Genomic DNA, 21,386 nt, shown 5'->3' on the forward strand with positions numbered 1-21,386 from the left:
AAGGCCCTATGAAATATATATATATATTTTTTTTTTTCAAATTCCGTTTCTTCAGGGTTTTTTTGTATTTTTTTTTCTCCAAATTCTGACCTCTGTAATTGGTTTGTGTAGCAAATATTAAGATCTATTTTTCTATTGTATCAAATACTTATTTCATGCAATAAAATGAAAATTAATTATTTAAAAATCATACAATATGATTTTTCAGATTTCTTTTTAGAATCTGTCTCTCACAGTTGAGGTGTACCTATGATGAAAATTACAGAACACAGACTGTCAAAGAGAACCCCAGGTATTAAGACTTGTATGGTTCACTATAACCTAAATAATACCTCTTACCAAAGTATGTAGTAGAAAACATATGAAAGACTTGCGTTATTTAAAAAAATCCACGTTTTATACATATTTTGGACTGACAAGTATCGGCATGTTTACACCCTTCCAGGATGGCATATAGCATCTTGCCTCTTTGTAAGCACTTTCAAAAGCAGTGTTCTACTAAAGGCCTCAAAGGCATTAGGGCTAAAGTGGAGAGAACAAAGACGTGGGTCTTTAGGAAGTTTTATTCGTACACAGGCATCTTCCCATTTCTTTTCTTCTTATCACTAGACAAAAATTGTAAACACTTAAATCGGTTCTCTTCTTGCTCTTCTACTAAAAATTACAATTAAAAGCATATTTAATGTATTAATGTGGTATTGTATCAATAATATTATTTTCAGAGTTGTGTTGTAGTAAAAAGAGCAACAGGTAGCGCCAGTAGCTCATTGAGTGCAATCATTTCATGTCAACGTCAAACCCTCCAAAAGTCCAAAATATGTATAAAAAAAAAAAATGTGGACTTTTAAAAACAAATAAGTCTTTCAATGGGTTTTCTACGATTTTTGTTGCATTAAGCCATACATGTCTTAACCCCTGGGCTTTCCTTTTTCCTTCAAGAAAAAAATAAGCATGGTCAGTCATTACCTTCTTCGTCGGTGGAGCTCTCAGAGTTGGTAAATCTATTTAGGTAGCTTGAGGCCGCCACTGGACTGCTGAAATCAGACAATTGGCTACTGGGATCAAGAGTATGCTCACCAAGTTCCTTTGTTGGGGTTTCCTATTTGGTTGAAAAACAGGCAATCAGGCATAAAAAGACTCTTAAAAACAATCAAGCTGTATTTAAACAGATTAGAAAAATATATCAGACCTGATCAAAAAGGTAGACGGTGACATCGTCAAAGAATGACACGCCGCGTCTATTATCTCGACTACTGCCCTCTTCGGATGTAGCTTCAGCAGTCTGAAGAGATTTAGGTTTTAGCAGGCTTTTGAGATTGAGGGAACTGCTGTCGTCCGAGATGATAACGGGTACCGGGTGCACAATATCATCCTCGCTGCACTCAGAGCTGGAGCTGTGCAATCGGTAAGCACGCATATCCTCATCGGACTCGTCGCTGTTCTCATCTTCTTCATCAGCATCCATCCCGTCCTCGGTGCCATACTCCAGTGAGGATCCATCGAGCTTGCCCAAGTATCTCCCCTCCATATCTGGCTCCTTCTTCTTTGTTATCTCCCCAGCGTAAGTTCTTGTTAGTTTTGCATGGCCCATGACGTCTGTTGAGGGCTGCACTGAGGTAGTGGATGTCGCTGCATGTTCTGGGGCTGCAGTTTGGTCTGAGTCGTCAACAGTCAATGGTTTTTCCTGGCTCCAATCTTCCTCAGTGGTGAGAACCAACTCAGGAAGAACAGTCTTTGGAGCCTGGACATCACCCTCAGTTGATTCTGGAGATTCAGGGGAAGTCTCAGACACCGAACGCTCCTCAACAGCTTCGGTTCCTTGGCCTCCGTCAGCTTCTCGATTACTCTGGGGCCAAAATGAAGCATCTCCAAGATTGTTTCCACTAATGTCATCACTCTTCTTATCAAGCTCCTCATTGTCTGAGAAGTAAGCGGAGTCTCTGTAGTTTCCTCCTAAGGGAACTTCACCAGGTTGTTGTTGGTGATCAACTCCACCACCATTCACCTGAACATCAGGTACAGTGTCCGCCTCAGAAACAACAATTTCCGGAACCAGTGCCACAGGTTTCATGGCACTTCCCATCTCGTTCTCCTCGGAGGAATCCTTCAAGCCTGTTTGCGAGTTCCACTCGGGTGACTCAAGGTTTTCCGTTTCATACCCACTGTCCGCTGCTTTGTATGGGGGTTGAAGCTTATTAACAGATGTTTCCAAAGACTGCCCATGCACCACATCCAAAGAATCTAACGAATCTGGCGTTTCAGCCGAGTTTTCAATGGTTGGAAGAGTTGAAGAGGTGCTATCATCAAGAAGGCTGTCCTGGCTTATTTGGTCAAGACCAGAGTCTGAAACCAACAGTGAGGACATGTCCTGAGTTACGTGGTTGTCCAGTAAAGTTTCTTGATCTTGATCGATGGCTTCTGATGGTGGAATATCATTGGCCGTGTTCTTGTCCAGCTCCATTATATCACTCATTGAGTCGCTACTTGTTAGACCTTCAGTGAGGCCACCTTCTGTACAATCACCAACAGGTGAAGTAGTAAAGCTAAGCTCAGCTGCGTCGCTGATTTCTTGATACTGCCCACTGTCCTTTGAGGCTCCAAAGCATTCTTCAAGGCTGGGGGGTTTGGCATCTATGCACGTGTGTTGTGTATCTGTAGTGGCACTTTCAAGGGACTGATGACTATCAGAAGGACTGTCAACAATGAGCTCCACACTCTCAGAGGTAGAATCAGAAGAGGAGTAGTTCCCAGATTTTGGAGAACGCAAGGAGCCATTTGTCTCTGGCAGGTGGTTGCTACAGGTTTGTCCTGTTACTAATATATCAAAAGGCACCATTTTTTCGTTTCCTTTCAAAGGCGACAGAAAATCATCTAAAATCGGGCTGACTAAGTCCAAGAATTCGTCCTTGAGCTGTGCAGAATTCTCGGCTGATTTCAAAGACTCACCTGTGAGGTTTACACTATCTGAGACGCCAGTCTCAAGGATGGAGCTCATTGTCTCCTGGATATTTTTTGATTCAGACTGTGATTTGTCCTTCATTAGGCTGTTATCTTTAAGAAACAAAAAGTTTTCAGCCAGATTCTCAGTGTTGAGAAGCTTCGTTACATCTGAGCTCTCCTGATTAGAGATCTCCAGATGAATGGCCTCCGGTCTGACCCCTAAAAAAGACTGCTGAAAACTATCACTAGCCTCTTTCCCATTGGCTTCACCATCAGACTCTCTCTTCTGCACATTCATCTCCGGAAGCTCCATAAAACCTCCTGTGAATGAATGAGAATCTTCCAGTTTTGCATCACCCTCACTGAAAATGTTAGTATGGTAAGGGCTCTCGTGTTCACTTGAGGACCATATGTGGCTGTCCTGAAGGAACGAGTCTTTTGAGTCAATGCTCTGATGGAAAAAATCAGCATCCGTACTGGATTCGTCCAATCGGACATCCTGTAAGACTACAAACTGATGCTGCTCTGAAGCATTGGTACCTTCAGCGCCCTGACTTTCCTCCATGCCAATTTCGCTCTCATCTAGCTCCTCCAATTTAATAAAGTAGTCATTTCCAGAGGATGCTTTATGTGCATCAAACACCGGCAAGGTTTCCGGGACTCTGCCCTTTTCAGCTTGCGCTACAGTGTCAGGGAAATGAGCCTGAATATCTTGCCGTGGCACTGGAAAGAACATACTGTGGTAATTCAAAGTAGTGTCCATGGCAGAGCGATTGTGGCTGTCATAGTGGTCATGCTTGGCTGCCTCCCACACGTATTCAAAACTCAGCCCGCGACTCGTTTCGGTGACTGTGAGCACCTCGTCCGGTTCTCGGCCGTCATCAAATTGCTCCAGGATGGGGAAGGAGGAATGACTGACGGTGGCTTGACGAGTCGTGGGATTGGGTTTGAGAGAGCTCCAGCGCTGCTCAAAGTCATCCTCCACATCTTTCTGACCCTGCATACGGAGGTACGTGAGCAGGCGGTGGACCTCTTCAGCGGTGGCCCTCTTGTCTGCAGGCAGCCAGCAAAACTGTAGAACCTCATACCTGTAGACCAAAGCATGGCATTAATAAGTTTCAACTTATTAGAGAAACTGATCTTGTTTACAAAAACAAAAGCAGCTGTGAAGAACTAACCATCTTTCTGAGTATGGCAAGTCCAACTGTGGCTTGAGAAGTCTGACTTGTTGATCCTTAAGCACATGGTGGAGCACTTCTCTATCTGAAAGGTGAGGATACGGCTGCTTTGGACCTTCAAACAGCTCCCACAATGTCACACCCAATGCCCTGAAAACACAAAAATCTTATTTTGTTATGAACATGTAAATGTTAAATTATATTATCTCTAAATCAATAGCATATTAAGTCTATAAAATAAGACACAATATCCAATATTTACAATCGACATAAAAATAAAAAAAGGGATATGTCTGTAGTAAGTTTACGCAATAGTTTACGCAATAGCTGGCTGACATCCAAGCCATCATTTATGCAGTCTGACTAATTCACAGATGCTATATGAGTCAAAGACCTTAAAATTTATGACCCTGCATTTAGACAAGTGCTTGGGAGCTCACATTCAGAGGGCTCTGAGCTGCCGACTGGTGTGAGACGGCACAACATTTCTACTGTTTTACTACTACATTTTCTCTTTGGAAGGGACTTCAAAAGCAAAAAAATGCAAAAGAACATTCTGTTAAACAACTATACGTAGGGTATCTATGATTTTGAGTTACGTACCAAACATTGCTGGGTTTAGTCTGTTCTGATGTAATCACTCCTCCATGCAGCTCACCAATCAGCTCTGGGGAAAGCCAACGCAGTGCCACACATTGATCGTCCTCTGTGGTGATGTAATCATCCTGCAAGGACAAAAAAGCAATACATATATTTTATTGCAATAAAAAAAAAATACAAAAAATAAATAATTATACTTTTCAGGTTTTACCTTAAAACTCGAAGGACCAATGCCATAATCTCCTACTTTGACAGTCAGGTCTGTTGTGAGATAGCAGTTCCTCAAAGCCAAATCACTGTGAAGGAAGATAGGAGCATGTTTAAAAAAAAAAAAAAAAAAAAAAAAACATTCATACATAAATCAGTTTTATCTTGTAGTGTGATGTATTGACTAATGACTATACATTTAATTTTAATTTTAATAATGCCTTATACAATTAATTTATTCCAAAAAAAATAAAATAAAATAAAAATAGATTAGTTAAAAGGATTAGTTCACTTACAGAATCAAAATTCTCTGATAATTTACTCACCCTTATGTCATCCAAGATGTTCATGTCTTTCTTTTGTCAGTCAAAAAAGAAATGAAGGTTTTTGAGGAAAACATTTCAGGATTTTTATAGTGGACTTCAATGGGACCCAACGGATTCAAGGTCTAATCTAGTTTTAATGCAGCTTCAAAGGGCTCAACACAATCCCAGCTGAGGAATAAGTAATAAATATCTCTCAAAACAATCTGTCATTTTCTAAAAAATATTGATATTTATATACTTTTTAACTACAAATGTTCATCTTGCACTAGCTTTAAGATGCCTGTCCGGGACTTCACGCATTACCTAATCATGTTGGAAAGGTCATGTGTGGTTAGTTCTTCATCTGTGTACTTTGGTTTAAACATGTAGGGTAGGGCAATAAACTTTGCATGTTCGCTTTGTAAACACTAGGTCGGTACTTCTATGTCATGCGTGACCTTTCCAACATGATTACATAAAGTCGAGCTAGTGCAAGATGAGCATTTGTGGTTAAAAAGTATGTAAATATACTTTTTTTAAGAAAATAACTAGATAAGACACTTATTCCTCAGCTGTGATCGTGTAAAGCCCTTTGAAGCTGCAATTTGGACCTTCAACCTGTTGCTCCCTATTAAAGTCCACTATATGGAGAAAAATCCTGAAATGTTTTCCTCAAAAACATTTCTTTTCGACTGAAAAAAAGACATGAACATCTTGGATGTTATGGGGTGAGTAAATTATCAGGAATTCTGGAAGTGAGTAAATCATGACTCCTAACGAAAATGTGATTTGCAAGCCATCGTCTTTTTAAATTGGCTCTGAGCTAAAGCCAAACCCACTGCAAAGATGTCATTGTCTCTATCCACTGTGTCCAAAGTGCATGCTGACAGTGTGGACATAATTAAGTCACGAGCAAGTTTGTTTCCTAACAGCATGCCAGGCTGAGTGAGTGTGTTTTGCAGTGTGGTTACTGTAAACAGACTAGCAGAAGTGTGCATGTTGCTTCATTTTTATTTTTTTTCCCCCTGGCAGGACAACTACAAATCTGAGCTACAGGCTACTTGTTGAGCTCTACAACAAAAGCACTGATGCTAAAAGCTTTTCCCACTCGCACAGCACCAGAATATTGTTCCCAGAGGGGAACAATTTGCCTGCCCACTGAGGCAGTAAGTGGGATGGGAGGACATATGGTGTCTCATTCAGACTGAGATCCTGGACATGCCAGCTCGGATTTCAGCATTGGCCATCTTTTCTGAGCAGTGTCTCTTTTACACCCTCTCTCGGGAAACCGCTGACACTAGCGGTGTGCTCACACAGCGCAGGCCTACTGTCAGGCTCACTGAAACCACGGCAAGATAAATGGACAGATATTTAAGACGCTACACTTTGGCCTTGGCAAAAGGGGCAAATACAGTACAGTTGGCGGGTCACTGAGAAGCACAGCTGTGCTTTTGGCCATACATGGAAAATCACAGGGTTTTTATGCTTAGCTTAAAGTAAAACCTTTAAAAAAACATACCTGTTACTTAAAATGTTAAGTTTTTTCTTTTAATTCCACTAGGGCCAAAGCAACATTTCTCATTTACAACCTTGGACCACAAAACTTAAGTAGCACGGGTATATTTGTAGCAATGGCCAAAAATACACTGTATTGGTCAATATAATCCATGTTCCTTTAATGCCAAAAATCATTAGGATATTAAGTAAAGATCATGTTCCATGAAGATATTTTGTAAATATTCTACCATAAATATATCAAAACTTAATTTGTGATTAGTAATATGCATTCCTAAGAACTTCATTTGGACAACTTTAAAGGCGATTTGCTCAATATTTAGATTTTTTTCCACCCTCAGATTCCAGATTTTCAAACAGTTGTCTCTTGGCCAAATATTGTCCTATCCTAACAAACCATACATCAATGGAAAGACATTTGACCCTTATGACTTTTGTGACCATGGTTTTGTGGTCCAGGGTCACGTTTTATTTAACTAAATAAATAGAACCAATAAATAAAAATGGTAACGGAAAACACTCATTTACTGTTAACCAAGAGTTTTCCCTCAATAAACTCCTAATTTGCTGCTTATTAATAGTTAATAAGGTTGTTGTTTAGTTTAGGTATCGGGAATGGTTAAAGAATCTAGAATAGGGTCGTGCAGAAAAACTATTATAGTAGATATATAAAGTACATTATTGTAACATTGATACTAAAATAACACTGGTGCACTGCGGACAAGCAAAACACAATGGGAACTGAAGGGGATGTGCATTAATTGAAGAAAAAAGCTAAATCTGTCTTCATAAAAAAGTATTCTTTTTTTTTTACTGGGTACAGGAAACTACAGCTCATTTATGTAAGTGAGGATAGCAAAATAAAGTAAACTGTGACATATTATACCAAAAAATTCTTCATACAGGAGACTACCAGTGAAATTAATAAAACATTGGGACCAAATATTAATCACACTTTGACCTGACCATGTTTTGCTTAAGTGTTTTTTTTCCCCCTTTAATCGCTAATACAACCTTTTTACACCACAGACTAAAAAAATAATAATAAGCACTGCTTGGTAATTGGTCAACTTTCCTTTCCTTTCCTTTCCAAAGTATTGATAGTTGTGTAAGTAGTCATACTAACAGTTTTCTGAATATTTGGTTGATTGTAATCCACTACATACCTTTCTATCAAAGTTATCTGACAGTACCTACATTTGTTCTGACACAGTTTAACTCTGAGTTCTTGTCATATTTTATTACCATTTGGCGAATAAACTGTGATAATATGAGAAATGCTGAAGGTGTCTGAAAGCATTTTGGTTTGACTGTATATAGCGGAAATTATTAAGGTCCAAGCACATTGGAAAAACTTTGACACAAGAACACCATTTTTTGAGCTATAGCATGTTCTCTTGATGAAATGTGATTTGGTGTGTGAGCACGCTTAGAACATCAATATCACTTTCCCAAAACTTCCCAATGCAACTTCAAGGAATCGAGGGGAAAATTTGTTTCAGCTAATACAGTTCTGGAGTTATTAGTGAAACGTCCTTATTATAGCGCTACCTAGTGTTGAGTGGGTGTCTGTGCATTTGCCCTGAATTGAGAGAACTTTACTATTTTGATGCCCAGTTACTTCAGTTACTAACAAAAGGGCTCCTTTGGTTCTCCTCAGATGCTCAAACCCCCACAAACCGATCAAAGATAGTTCAACAATCTAAAATGTTCCATTTGCACATGCAATCTGCTGCTCTTTGGGGTTTGTGCCATTTTAGACAACCAAACCAGCTCAAGTAGATGCCCACAGTGTCGGCATCAAACTGCGTTTTGCTGTAAATCAACCCTGAAAGCAAAAATCAAGGAGCCCAAGTATTTTCCCGACGGCCACAACAAGAGCACGGAATCTCCATGCCTCCTTTGGAGTTGCAGGCCAGATAACCCCGCCCACCGTCTGCGCCCTATTCGGGGGGGATCCTCTTACGCTCAAACCGCAGAATCATCATATCCCAGCGGCGATGGACAGCCAACACCCCATAATCCAGGGGAGCTGTGCAACGGGACACCTTTCAGCATATTCTGAGCATGCGGGAGGGTACAGACGCGCTCAGCATGGCAAGACACCCTAGATAACTCAGCCTTCCTCAAGAAGCCTGGAAGGGGAAGAATGAAAGTGCAACGTTGCCTTTCACAGCGCCGTGGCCATTTTTGGAAAAAGAAAGAGAGGCTGCAACGGACACGTTCAGATCGATGCCACGAGTTGCTTTAAACATGCTTGTGTTATGTTTGCATACTGTCAAATCAATGAGAAATGAAATGGAAATGCAATGTACGTGCATCTCTGAGATGTAAATTGACGTGAAGGTTATATTTGCATGGTTAACCTGTGCAGGAAGTTGTGTTTGTGCATGTGGGTGACCCCAGCGGCGATCTCGCAGGCCATTTTCTGCAGCTGCAGCAGTTCTCCATTCCTGTACAGCCATTCATGCTGAGAAACGTAACTCTTCAGGTCCCCCTGCACACCAAAACACAAGGACAAGAACATTTAGTTACAAAACATTCATGACCCAACCAGACAAAATCACATTCAACAGAACTTGGAAAGCAGATATCATAGTAAAGTTAGTTTGAGGATAAATCAATCCTGCACAATTTTTTAAGCCCATGCATGAGTAAAAGGTAACTTGCGTTGGCAGCCACAAAGGGGCAGTATTCTCTCTCTGTACAGATGCTCTACCCCTGCACGGGCAACTCGACCAAATAAGGGAAAGGTGGTTTAATAGAGACTACTATATGCTGTGTCACAGTAATTTAAAAATAAAAAAGCAGCAGTAAGACAGTGCGGGCAAATCAGGGCCGTTTAGCGGTGTTGGGTTTGTGGGCCAAAGACTACAGGCCAGTTTAGCTCTGGGAGAAAAGTGCATTTCATTAGCTCTTGCATAAAAAGTGGGCTGCAGATTTTATGCTGTAAGAGGTGTTTTATAAAAAAGTCACTTACTTGATTTAAGAGAAAACATTTGATTTATTGGTAAAAATTGGTTAAATTTGTCCGTTTCCTCAATTTGAAGTCTACTCGCTCAACGACTTATTATTACGCAAGTCACAGAGGACGCACACGCTGGTCTCGAGAGGATCCTGATATGTCAGACTCCTAGCGACACAGGGCAAAGTACTCCCTTTGGAATGCTTTGGGAGAAAAAGCGTTACAGCTGGCAGCCATGTAAAATAAGATTAACCTTCTTTTAAATCAGCCAACCTGTAAAGCAAGCAAGCTTTGTTTGCATAGAACATAAAGCTTGGCAAACTGTTTTGACTTTTTATTTATCCATTTTTTTAATACCACTTCATGATAAAATGGAAACATATCAATGAAATCTGCTTATTAATTTAAGAATATGCAAGTGACCAAAGATTCACCTAAAAGAAGGCACATTTTATGAAAGCCTAACGTGGAAAAAGGGAAAATGCGCATTTTGCAAGTGAAACTGACACTTATGTTTAGTATGATTAAGCTTTTTGCATGCGTGCAATCACAATATTATGATGTAATATTTTAGTGTTTCTTCACAATTCCCATTATTTTAACAGGTGATTACTATCAAATTCTCAAAAAAAAGTATTAAATACATCATTTAAGGGGTGCAATACATAATTTAACAGCTTAAATACATAATTTTTAGGGGTGAATGTGAAAAGGCAAGCAAATGTTCTCATTTCTTACATTTGATTCTGACTGATTAATGGTTTAGGGATATTCTTAAAAATGAAATGCAAATGAAATGCACACGTTTTCTAGTTCTCAAGTCATTTTAAGTGCACTGCATTAAGAAACGTACGATTACTTTAAGATCCCGGTAAATCTTACCCGGGGCTTGGTCTGCCTTCAAACGCATAAACACGCATACACTTGGTGCAGCTCCCTAAAGAAAGCCTTTACAGGAGAGACTGTCACTCAATCAGAGAGCAACTGGCATTCTGCAAAACAGCTCCAATTGCACCCTGCAGCTATATTTCTCTCTAAAATGCACTGTGTCAGGGTTACCAGTGGTTACCAGCGATACACAATGAAAATCAGCCTTCCACATGTGCTTCTTGAGTAAGCGGTTTAATATAAGGTAGATGATGAAAATCCTAGGGACGGGACATACGCTGTTAAAAAAAGAACTTCCCGCTCTGCTCATTAGGAGAGATGGTGCGATATGTTCAGAATGGAATACTAGCGTGCTTCTTACTGCATACTTGAGAATATACACTTGCATGCTGTGTAATATTCATTATTACAATTTTTTTAAGTACATTACTGTTCAAATGTTTGGGGTTAGTATGAGTTTTTAAAATAAATTTTTACTTTTATTCAGTCAGGATGCAATAAATAGATCAGTAAAGACATTTATGTTAAAAAGATTTTATTTTAAATAAATGCTGTTCTTTTGAGTTTTCTATTCACTAAAGAATCCTAAATTCAATGTATAATGGTAATAAGATTGTAATAAGAATGTAATAAGAATGTGATACGTCTCAAAATCTTTCTTGAGCAGAAAATCAGCATATTACAATGACTTTGGAATAATCATGTGACCAGTTGATGAATTAATTGGTCAATTTTTGTTTTGAATGACAAAAAAAAAAGAATCTGTTGACATTTTCGTCCATGAACAAAAACGAGACAAAATGTTAGGGAAGGTCAATTTGGGAATAGGGTTGTGCCGATAGACGATAGTATCGTGTATCGACGATAGTCAGAGATATCGCCTGTTGCTGATGCCTTTGACGATAGTAAGACAATTATTATTATTATGCGCCAAAAAGGCACCTTTCTTTAGCGATGCAGCGCGGAGAGTCGGTTCTAGGATACTTCAGAAACTTCCGCGGTATAAACACAAGCATAGACTAGATAGTGCCGCAGATGTGTGCAGTGAAAATGGGTAAGAGATTTATTCATCATACAGTGTGTACATAGATTAAGTGTAGACTTAAGTGTAGACAGTCATTGGGATAACAGAAATAGTAAAATGTGGTTTAGGCTGAAATAAATACGATATATCAGAATCCGTCTGTATATAGTAAACATAAACATTCACCTCAGTAACATCTGTATGCGTTAACTAGAATTACGATGCGATAAAATGGCACTAAACATACGCACGTGAATTACATGCACATTGCTTTTCATTCTATATGAACTGAAATACAACATGAACTGATGACAAAGATCAGACATACAGCGGTAACATTATCGCAATATGACGGGTAAAGAAAGATACATTCATTTACATTCAGGCACGCACATTTACCGCTCCCTGAAGATAGCAGAGAATGAAACCGAAAGTACCGTCAGCGCTCTGGACTGTACACGCACAACTGTGTCACAAGTCACATGCACTACCCCTACAAAATGAATAAAGAATTTATTACATATTGACATATTCACATATTATTAAATAAATTAGCACCATAGTATCGTGTATCGGCGATCTCACAGGCTGACGATAGGACGATAAGAAAATTGAGCATATCGCCCAACACTATTTGGGAAGAGATTCATTAAGACAAACCTGCTGCGTAGTTTAAGAGGTTAGATGTGTACACTTGAACTGTATCATAGCCTATTGATCTATCTGGCATGACAAAAGCTAACATACACTTCCTGCACGTCCCATAAAATGTTCAAAAACGTCAGTAACTGGGAGTAAGAGAAGAGCAGACATGAGGAGAAAATTGGATGATGCAAAAGAGGACTCAACTGAATGGAAAAATACACACAAAATTATGTCGAATTGTCCGTTTTGACGAGTATTCACGTAAACAGTCGATTACGTCTTTAGGTTAACGTCGCACAAATGGAGAAATATACACTAAATTATGTCGAATTGTCAATTTTGATGAGTATTCACGTAAACACAGTCAATTATGTCTTAAGTAAATGTGTCATGAACTGAGAAATACACCTAAAATTATGTTGAATTGTCCGTTTTGATGAGTATTCACGTAAACGGTTGATTTGGTCTTAAGTGAATGTCGCATGAATGGAAAAATACACACAAAATGTCAAATTGCCGATTTTGACAAGTATTCACGGAAACAGTCGATTACGTCTTTAGGTTAACGTCGCACAAATGGAGAAATATACACTAAATTATGTCGAATTGTCAATTTTGATGAGTATTCACGTAAACACAGTCAATTATGTCTTAAGTAAATGTGTCATGAACTGAGAAATACACCTAAAATTATGTTGAATTGTCCGTTTTGATGAGTATTCACGTAAACGGTTGATTTGGTCTTAAGTGAATGTCGCATGAATGGAAAAATACACACAAAATGTCAAATTGCCGATTTTGACAAGTATTCACGGAAACAGTCGATTACGTCTTTAGGTTAACGTCGCACAAATGGAGAAATATACACTAAATTATGTCGAATTGTCAATTTTGATGAGTATTCACGTAAACACAGTCAATTATGTCTTAAGTAAATGTGTCATGAACTGAGAAATACACCTAAAATTATGTTGAATTGTCCGTTTTGATGAGTATTCACGTAAACGGTTGATTTGGTCTTAAGTGAATGCCGCATGAATGGAAAAATACACACAAAATGTCAAATTGCCGATTTTGACAAGTATTCATGGAAACAGTCGATTACGTCTTTAGGTTAACGTCGCACAAATGGAGAAATATACACTAAATTATGTCGAATTGTCAATTTTGATGAGTATTCACGTAAACACAGTCAATTATGTCTTAAGTAAATGTGTCATGAACTGAGAAATACACCTAAAATTATGTTGAATTGTCCGTTTTGATGAGTATTCACGTAAACGGTTGATTTGGTCTTAAGTGAATGTCGCATGAATGGAAAAATACACACAAAATGTCAAATTGCCGATTTTGACAAGTATTCACGGAAACAGTCGATTACGTCTTTAGGTTAACGTCGCACAAATGGAGAAATATACACTAAATTATGTCGAATTGTCAATTTTGATGAGTATTCACGTAAACACAGTCAATTATGTCTTAAGTAAATGTGTCATGAACTGAGAAATACACGTAAAATTATGTTGAATTGTCCGTTTTGATGAGTATTCACGTAAACGGTTGATTTGGTCTTAAGTGAATGCCACATGAATGGAAAAATACACACAAAATGATGTCAAATTGCCGATTTTGACAAGTATTCACGTAAACAGATCTTAAATGTTGAACAAACAGAGAAATACACACAAAATTATGTCGAATTGTCCGTTTTGATGAGTATTCACGTAAACGGTTGATTTGGTCTTAAGTGAATGCCGCATGAATGGAAAAATACACACAAAATTGTCAAATTGCCGATTTTGACAAGTATTCACGTAAACAGATCTTAAATGTTGTACAAACAGAGAAATATACACAAAATTATGTCGAATTGTCTATTTTGACGAGTATTCACGAAAACAGTCGATTACGTCTTTAGGTGAACGTCGCATAAATGGAGAAATATACACAAAATTATGTCGAATTGTCTATTTTGACGAGTATTCACGAAAACAGTCGATTACGTCTTTAGGTGGACGTCGCATAAATGGAGAAATACACACAAAATGACGTTGAATTGTTGGTTTTGACAAGTACTCACGTAAACACAGTCGATTAAGTTTTAAATAAATGTCGTAAGAACTGAGAAATACACACAAAATTACGTCGAATTGCCCATTTTGACGAGTATTCATGTAAACCAGGGGTGGGGAACCTTGATCCCCGAGGGCCGGTGTCCCTGCATAGTTTAGCTCCAACCCTAATCAAACACACCTGAACAAGCTAATTAAGGTCTTCAGGATACAGGTTGGTATCTTTTTTTTCAGGGTTGGAGCTAAACTCTGCAGGGACACCAGCCCTCGAGGATCAAGGTTCCCCACCCCTGATGTAAACAGTTGATTACGCCTTCAGTGAATGTCACATGATCGTGGAAATACACACAAAATGATGCTGAATTGTCCATTTTGAAAGTACTCACATAAACACAGTCGATTACGTCCTAAGTAAATGTTGTATGAATGGAGAAATACACATAAAATTATGTTAAATTGTCCATTTTGATGAGTACTGGTGTAAACATTGTCAATTATGCCTAAAATAAATGTGGAATGAACTGAGAAATACACACAAAATTACGTCGAATTGCCCATTTTGACGAGTATTCATGTAAACAGTTGATTACGCCTTCAGTGAATATCACATGATCGTGGAAATACACAAAAAAAGGGTGCTGAATTGTCCATTTTGACAAGTACTCACAAAAAAAACCAGTCAATTACGTCCTAAGTAAATGTATGAATGGAGAAATACACATAAAATGATGTTAAATTGTCCATTTTGATGAGTACAGGTGTAAACATTGTCGATTATGCCTAAAATAAATGTGGAATGAACTGAGAAATACACACAAAATTACGCCGAATTGCACATTTTGACGAGTATTCATGTAAATGGTTAATTACGTCTTCAGTGAATGTCGCATGAACGTGGAAATACACACAAAATTGCGCCGAATTGCCCATTTTGACAAGTACGTAAACACAGTCAATTACGTTTAAGTGAATGTCGCATGAATGGAGAAATACACACAAAAGGATATTGAATTGTCAGTTTTGAGGGGTATTCATGTAAAGACAGTCGATTACATCTTAAGTGAACATAAACAGTGTGGAGAATTTCAGACGTGTATCAGTACATTGCATCTGTGCATTAGATTTTAAAGGGACAGCAGCCTAATTTAGTTGCTATTGTCTGAGTCATTTATGTTAATCACTCACTGCTCTTGACTGAATCACTTTAGTAGCCCTAATTAATCAAAATTTATTTTTAGAAATAAATATGTCTGCGTGAAAGAATGAGGAATATGGTAAACATGTAAAGAATGCATAATTAGCCTTCATAACCTTGGTATTTCACTGAAAAGAAGAGCATGTTCAGGTTCTTTATGAGAAGTGGTTTCATCTAAATTTAATATAAAGCCATGATGCAGTTAAATTGGTGTCTATAACATTATGTAAATAACATTTTAAAAATCAACACTGTTGTCACATGGCTTCATTAAGTCGTTTACTTAATCTTGGAAATATTGTTTTGCCAGTCTGACAAAATGATGAGTCAAGAATGAGACTTGATTTAAGGCTAAAAAGAGAAAAATTGATTGAATTGTGATCTGGTTATATACCACAAATTTTGCAAAGTAAATATACTACATGTCCACATGCCAAAAAAATACAAGTAGTGTGCTATTCTAAATATAGCAACTGACTACCTCAACCAAACCTCTCGATTTGAGTACTCATCCCACACAAACTGCTCTGGGAGGGAATCGAGTCCTCAACTGTGCAGTCTATTCTTCATAGATGAGATTTTGTAGGACCGTACAACCAAATAGGTCTAAGTCCTAGCCTCTCTGTGAGCTACACTTTGACTCGGGAAGGAATGGCTTGGGTCGAAACCTGAGCTGTAACACCAGCTAAGGAAACGGCCCAGACTGCATTATGCAACAAGGGTCTGCAGTGAGCTCATTCTCGCTCTCTGGAGACGGGAGGTATGGCTCGAAGCCATCCACCTGCTCGGGCCCAGAGGATCCCAGACCACAGGCATTGTTCCTAACAACTGGTCAGGTGTGCAAAATGTTCCTAACCACTACCGCTGAGGGATTAACACACAGCTAACTAATTACAGCGAGTGAGCGGAGTCAAGCTCAGCAGAAACTGAAAGGAATTAGAGAATATTGTCTCAGATGATTTAGTTAGTTTGTGCAAACAGTGAGCAGTGAACTGGCATGGCTCATAAAGTGTAATTATTATGCTTCTGCAGATTAGCAGACGGGAAAAGTAACTTGTGGTCAACAAGTGCGTAAACCCATTGGCAAGGAACTCGTTAGATGATGACATCTGTTTGTTGTTTGTTTCACTTTGCACTTGCACATTTGAGACTTGCAAGAGCACAGTGTGTTTTTACTGCAGCACTTCGGCATTAGTAATAGTAATTGATATTTCAATTCATGCAGAGATATTATAGTTAACTAAAACTATAGAAACCATACTGATTTTGTCACTTGAATAACAAATGTTAAATGAAAATAAAATACAATAATACTACTATTTATTTTTATTCAACTAGCAACTAGGAAACATTACTCATTTTTATTTTGCTTTACTTGATGTACTAAAATAATTTGAATAGTATCTAACTGTAAAATCATTTTTACAATCATATCCTAGCTCTTAGTATCTTCTGCAGCATGGTGATAAAATGCACCAACGCAGCAAGATGTGAGAGTGACAGTGTCAGAAAAAGAATCCCGTTGCTTTTTTGGGATATGAGGGAATCGGAGAGCAACCTACTGCATGCAGTTATGCGGCTCATATCCTTCGCAGGCACAAGCAGTGCTCCCGAAATAGATCAAGAAAAACAGAAAATAAATCAGAAGGGCAAGAAGCAGCCCAGTGACAGTCACTGGCTGTGTAACATATGACAGATGCTGGCCTAATTAAAGTGCTGGGAACAAATAAAGTAAGTGAGGTACGCTGGAGTATCTGTGCTTTCGTCAGACTTGTCCGATAAGAATTTGAGACGCCGTATGTGGCTGTGAAACAAGATTCCAAAACGGCCAATTCAAGTGCTTACAAGAGTGCAAAACAAGATGATCTGAAGAGCTAGACAGATGCTGAAGAATTCAAAAACAGATGTTTTCAACTGTCTACTATATCATATCATTTGTGGTTAAAAAGTATATACATTTTTGTTTTTTGTTTTAGAAAATGACTGATTGTGGCACTAAATAAGACCCTTATTCCTCGGCTCGAGCCCTTTGAAGCTGCATCGAAACTGCAATTTTGACTTTTGACCCATTGATTCCCATTGAAGTCCACTATATGGAGAAATATTCTGGGCCCTCATTTTTTAAGTTTTACCCAAAGTGTGAGATCTACCAACTTCCATATAGAAATGTGTGTAAATATAAGGACAAAATATAGAACCTTTTCTACACATTGTTCATAAATGAACATCTTGGATGACATGGGGGTGAAAAATTATCAGGAAATTATTCTAGAGTGCACTTTAAGCAAAATTAAGCAATGCAAAATTGCTAAAATGTAACCACAAAAATGCTGGACCACAAAACCAGTCATAAGGGTAACATTTTTTTAAATTGATTTACACCTCACCTGAAAGCTGAAGTGTATATAAGCTTTCCATTGATATATGGTTTGTTAGGATAGGACAATATTTGGCCGAGATACAACTATTTGAAAATCTGGAATCTGAGGATGCAAAAAATCTAAATATTGAGGAAAAAGCCTTTAAAGTTGTCCAAACGAAGTTCTTAGCAATGCATATTACTAATCAAAAAATATGCTTGAATATATTAACGGTAGGAAATGTACAAAATATCTTCATGGAACATGATCTTTCCTTAATATTCTAATGATTTCTAGCATAAAAGAAAAAAAACAATAATTTTGACCCGTACAATGTATTTTTGGCTATTGCTACAAATATACACTTGTTACTTCTGACTGGTTTTGTGTTCCAGGGTCACTAATTAACTATGTAGGAAGCAGTAAATTAAATCAGAGAATATATATACTACCACTGAAAAATTGGAGGTCAGTAACATAAAAAAAAATTAAACACTTTTATTCAGCAAGGATTCATTAAATTCAAAAAAATTGTGTCATTTTAAACTGTCCATCATAAAAGATTAAAAAAAAAAGTATCACCGTTTCCACAAAGATGTTTAGCAGTACGACTGTTTTCAACATTGATAATAAATGTTTCTTGAGCATCGAATTAGCGTATTAGAATGATTTCCAATGGTTCATGTGACACTGAAGACTCAAGTAAAGATGCTGAAAATTCAGCTTTGCATCACATGAATAAAATACTTTTGAAAATATATATATTTTATAAAAATCAGATTGCACAAGTCACTAACTTACCAGTTCACAGTACTCAAAAACAAGCAGGAAAGGGATAGCCTCCACACACTGACCAAGACACTGTAGGATATTGGGATGCTGAAGAACCCTGTAAACACACAAGTAATGAAAAACATGAATCTAACCATATATAACAAAGCCTACTCACCACAATAATATTATAGCAGCTAAAAATTAAAAATGATCTATATATAACCAAGCATTAAACCATTTTTCACATTATCTAAACAAAATGTAAGTGGTAGAATGGTTGTGTCTGAGGGGTTTGATGGCTTGTGAACCGGCTCAAGTAAGAGAAGCCCAGTTCTATGATTTTCTCATTCTAAATATAATGTGAGTGTCTCCCTTAATGTAAGTCAGATCACTTAGTAATGTAATAACACAACTCTCCTCAACAAGTATAATGATCTAAGACACTGTTCACGTCTGTAATAAAACTGCACAGGACAGGTCACATAGTGAAATTTAATAATTACAGTTAGAGGTTTAAAAAAGAAAAAAAGAAAAAGTACACTACCACTCAAAAGTTTTTGAACAGCAAGATTTTTAAAGGATTAGTTCACTTCCAGAACAAAAATGTACAGATGTACTCACCCCCTTGTCATCCAAGATGCTCATGTCTTTCTTTCTTCAGTCGTAAAGGAAGAACAGTCATGAGGAAAACATTTCAGGATTTCCCTCCATATAATGGACTTCTATGGTGCCCCCAAGTTTGAACTTTTCTCCAAGTTTAAACGCAGCTTCAAAGGGCTCTAAATGATCCCAGCAGAGAAAGAAGGGTCTTTTCTAATGAAATGATTGGTTATTTTCTAAACAAATGGACTATTTATATACTTTTTAACCTCAGAGTAATTACAAGCTGCATTTAAACTGCATGTTGGAAGTTCAAACTCGGGGGCACCATAGAAGTCCATTATATGAAGAGAAATCCTGAAATGTTTTCCTCAAAAAACAATTTCTTCACGACCGAAGAAAGAAAGACATGAACATCCTGGATTACAAGGGGGTGAGTACATTATCTGTACATTTTTGTTCTGGAAGTGAACTACTCCTTTAATGTTTTTTAAAGAAGTATTTTTTTCTGCTCACTAAACCTGCATATATTGGATCCAAAAAACACATTATTATTATTATTACAGCTGATTTTTCAGGTTTATTTGATGTAAAGAAAGTTCAGAAGAAAAGCATTTATTTAAAATAGACATCTTTGTCATGTCATGTTATAAAAATGGTAATTGTAAAAACATCCTGACTGAATCATATTCATCAAAGAATCCTGAAAAAGAACATGTACTCAACTGTTTTAAATATTAATAATAATAATAATAAAAAGTACATTTCTTGAACAGCATTTTAGAATGATTTCCGAAGGATCGTGTGACACTGAAGGCTGGGGTAATAATGCTAAAAATGTAGCTTCGATCACAGGAATAAATTACGTTTTAGAATATATTCAAATAGAAAAGTTATTTTAAATAGTAAAAATATTTCTAAATGTTACTGTTTCGCTGTACTTTGAATCGAATAAATGCAGGCTTGGTGTGCAGAAAACACGTCTTTAAAAAATAAATAAATAAATTTACTGTTCAAAAACTTTTGACTGGTAGCGTATGAGCAATAATAATAGTAATGCTCGCCTTTTAAAACCATTAATAAAAGCACAGCCTTACATGATTTACCAAGTCACAAGCCAACAAATCCCACTGGACAAACTCAAGTCCCGCCCTAAATTATTATGTGGCTTGAGCTTCAAAACATGATAGTACATAGTTTGAAAGCTGATGTGTTACAGTAAAAATCTGATTGAAATTATCACTGTTGAAATTACATGCATGACAAATTCTCAAATTCAAGAATAAAGGCCGTCTCACCTGTATGGGTCTCCTTGCTGAAGGAACTCATTCTGCTCTTTGGAGCTGGCGTTGGCCTTTAGCTCTTTGACAACGGCTCGGGCGACTCCAGGGTCCACGTAGATCTCACTGAGCAGAACCTGTCAGAACCAGACAAACAGAGAAACGACTTTGACAGTGGACCAATCCAACACCACCATGTGATTCAAAAAGGAACACAGTCCTTCCGGCAAACAAGGCCTGTTAGGCGTATCTCAGCGCAGCAGGTGGCTCAGATGGGAATGTTCCCATGGCTCTGCTAGGCAGGAAAAAGCATCAGGAAACAAGGTTTTCCCCAAAGTCTTAATCTTGGTAAACACATCCACACACAGGCTGCGGGAGGACAGCTTGAGTGCCGTATAATGCTCCCTCGTACACGTCAAACTCTGGTCCCCAAGGGCCCCCGGCATAGAGATGAGAGCATGTACCAACAAGATCACGAGATGTGATTATTCAAGATGAATCCTCAGGAGAAATCGTACATTGGTTCTTAACAAATACTTCAGAAGTCAGTGCCTTGCTTTCGCACAATGGGTGTCACAAGACACAAGTCTAGCAAATACATCTTCACACCTTTAGTGTACAATGTAAACACAGGAAGACGAGCTCACCTTTCCAAACCAGCCGTTCCCGATCTCCTGAATGTAACTGAGAGAGTGTCGTGCCACGTGAGGACCTGATGAGACGTCTACAAGAATAAATATCAGACAAACATAAAGACGGATCCAAGAAAAGGGGAAAAAAAACACTGTAATGCTTGAAATTAATCTTTCGCAGAACAAAGCTAATCGAATCTTTTACT

The 21,386-nt window shown here is 38.0% G+C and overlaps 1 protein-coding gene across 1 annotated transcript in view; it reads right to left on the reverse strand.

The window, feature by feature from the left end:
* Window positions 1-21,386, reverse strand: part of lmtk2 (lemur tyrosine kinase 2) — a 47,049-nt gene that overhangs the window by 5,637 nt on the left and 20,026 nt on the right. Inside the window, exons 4-12 of the mRNA XM_073833161.1 lie at window positions 21,196-21,272; window positions 20,567-20,685; window positions 18,696-18,783; window positions 9,112-9,242; window positions 4,930-5,014; window positions 4,722-4,843; window positions 4,119-4,268; window positions 1,190-4,028; window positions 967-1,099 (exon numbers count right to left, since the gene is read on the reverse strand). Of these exons, the coding sequence (XP_073689262.1) occupies window positions 967-1,099; window positions 1,190-4,028; window positions 4,119-4,268; window positions 4,722-4,843; window positions 4,930-5,014; window positions 9,112-9,242; window positions 18,696-18,783; window positions 20,567-20,685; window positions 21,196-21,272 (3,744 nt within the window). The remainder of the gene's footprint in view (window positions 1-966; window positions 1,100-1,189; window positions 4,029-4,118; window positions 4,269-4,721; window positions 4,844-4,929; window positions 5,015-9,111; window positions 9,243-18,695; window positions 18,784-20,566; window positions 20,686-21,195; window positions 21,273-21,386) is intronic.

This window comes from Garra rufa, chromosome 1, assembly GCF_049309525.1.
Source record: "Garra rufa chromosome 1, GarRuf1.0, whole genome shotgun sequence".
In the NCBI taxonomy this organism is placed as follows: Eukaryota; Metazoa; Chordata; class Actinopteri; order Cypriniformes; family Cyprinidae; genus Garra; species Garra rufa.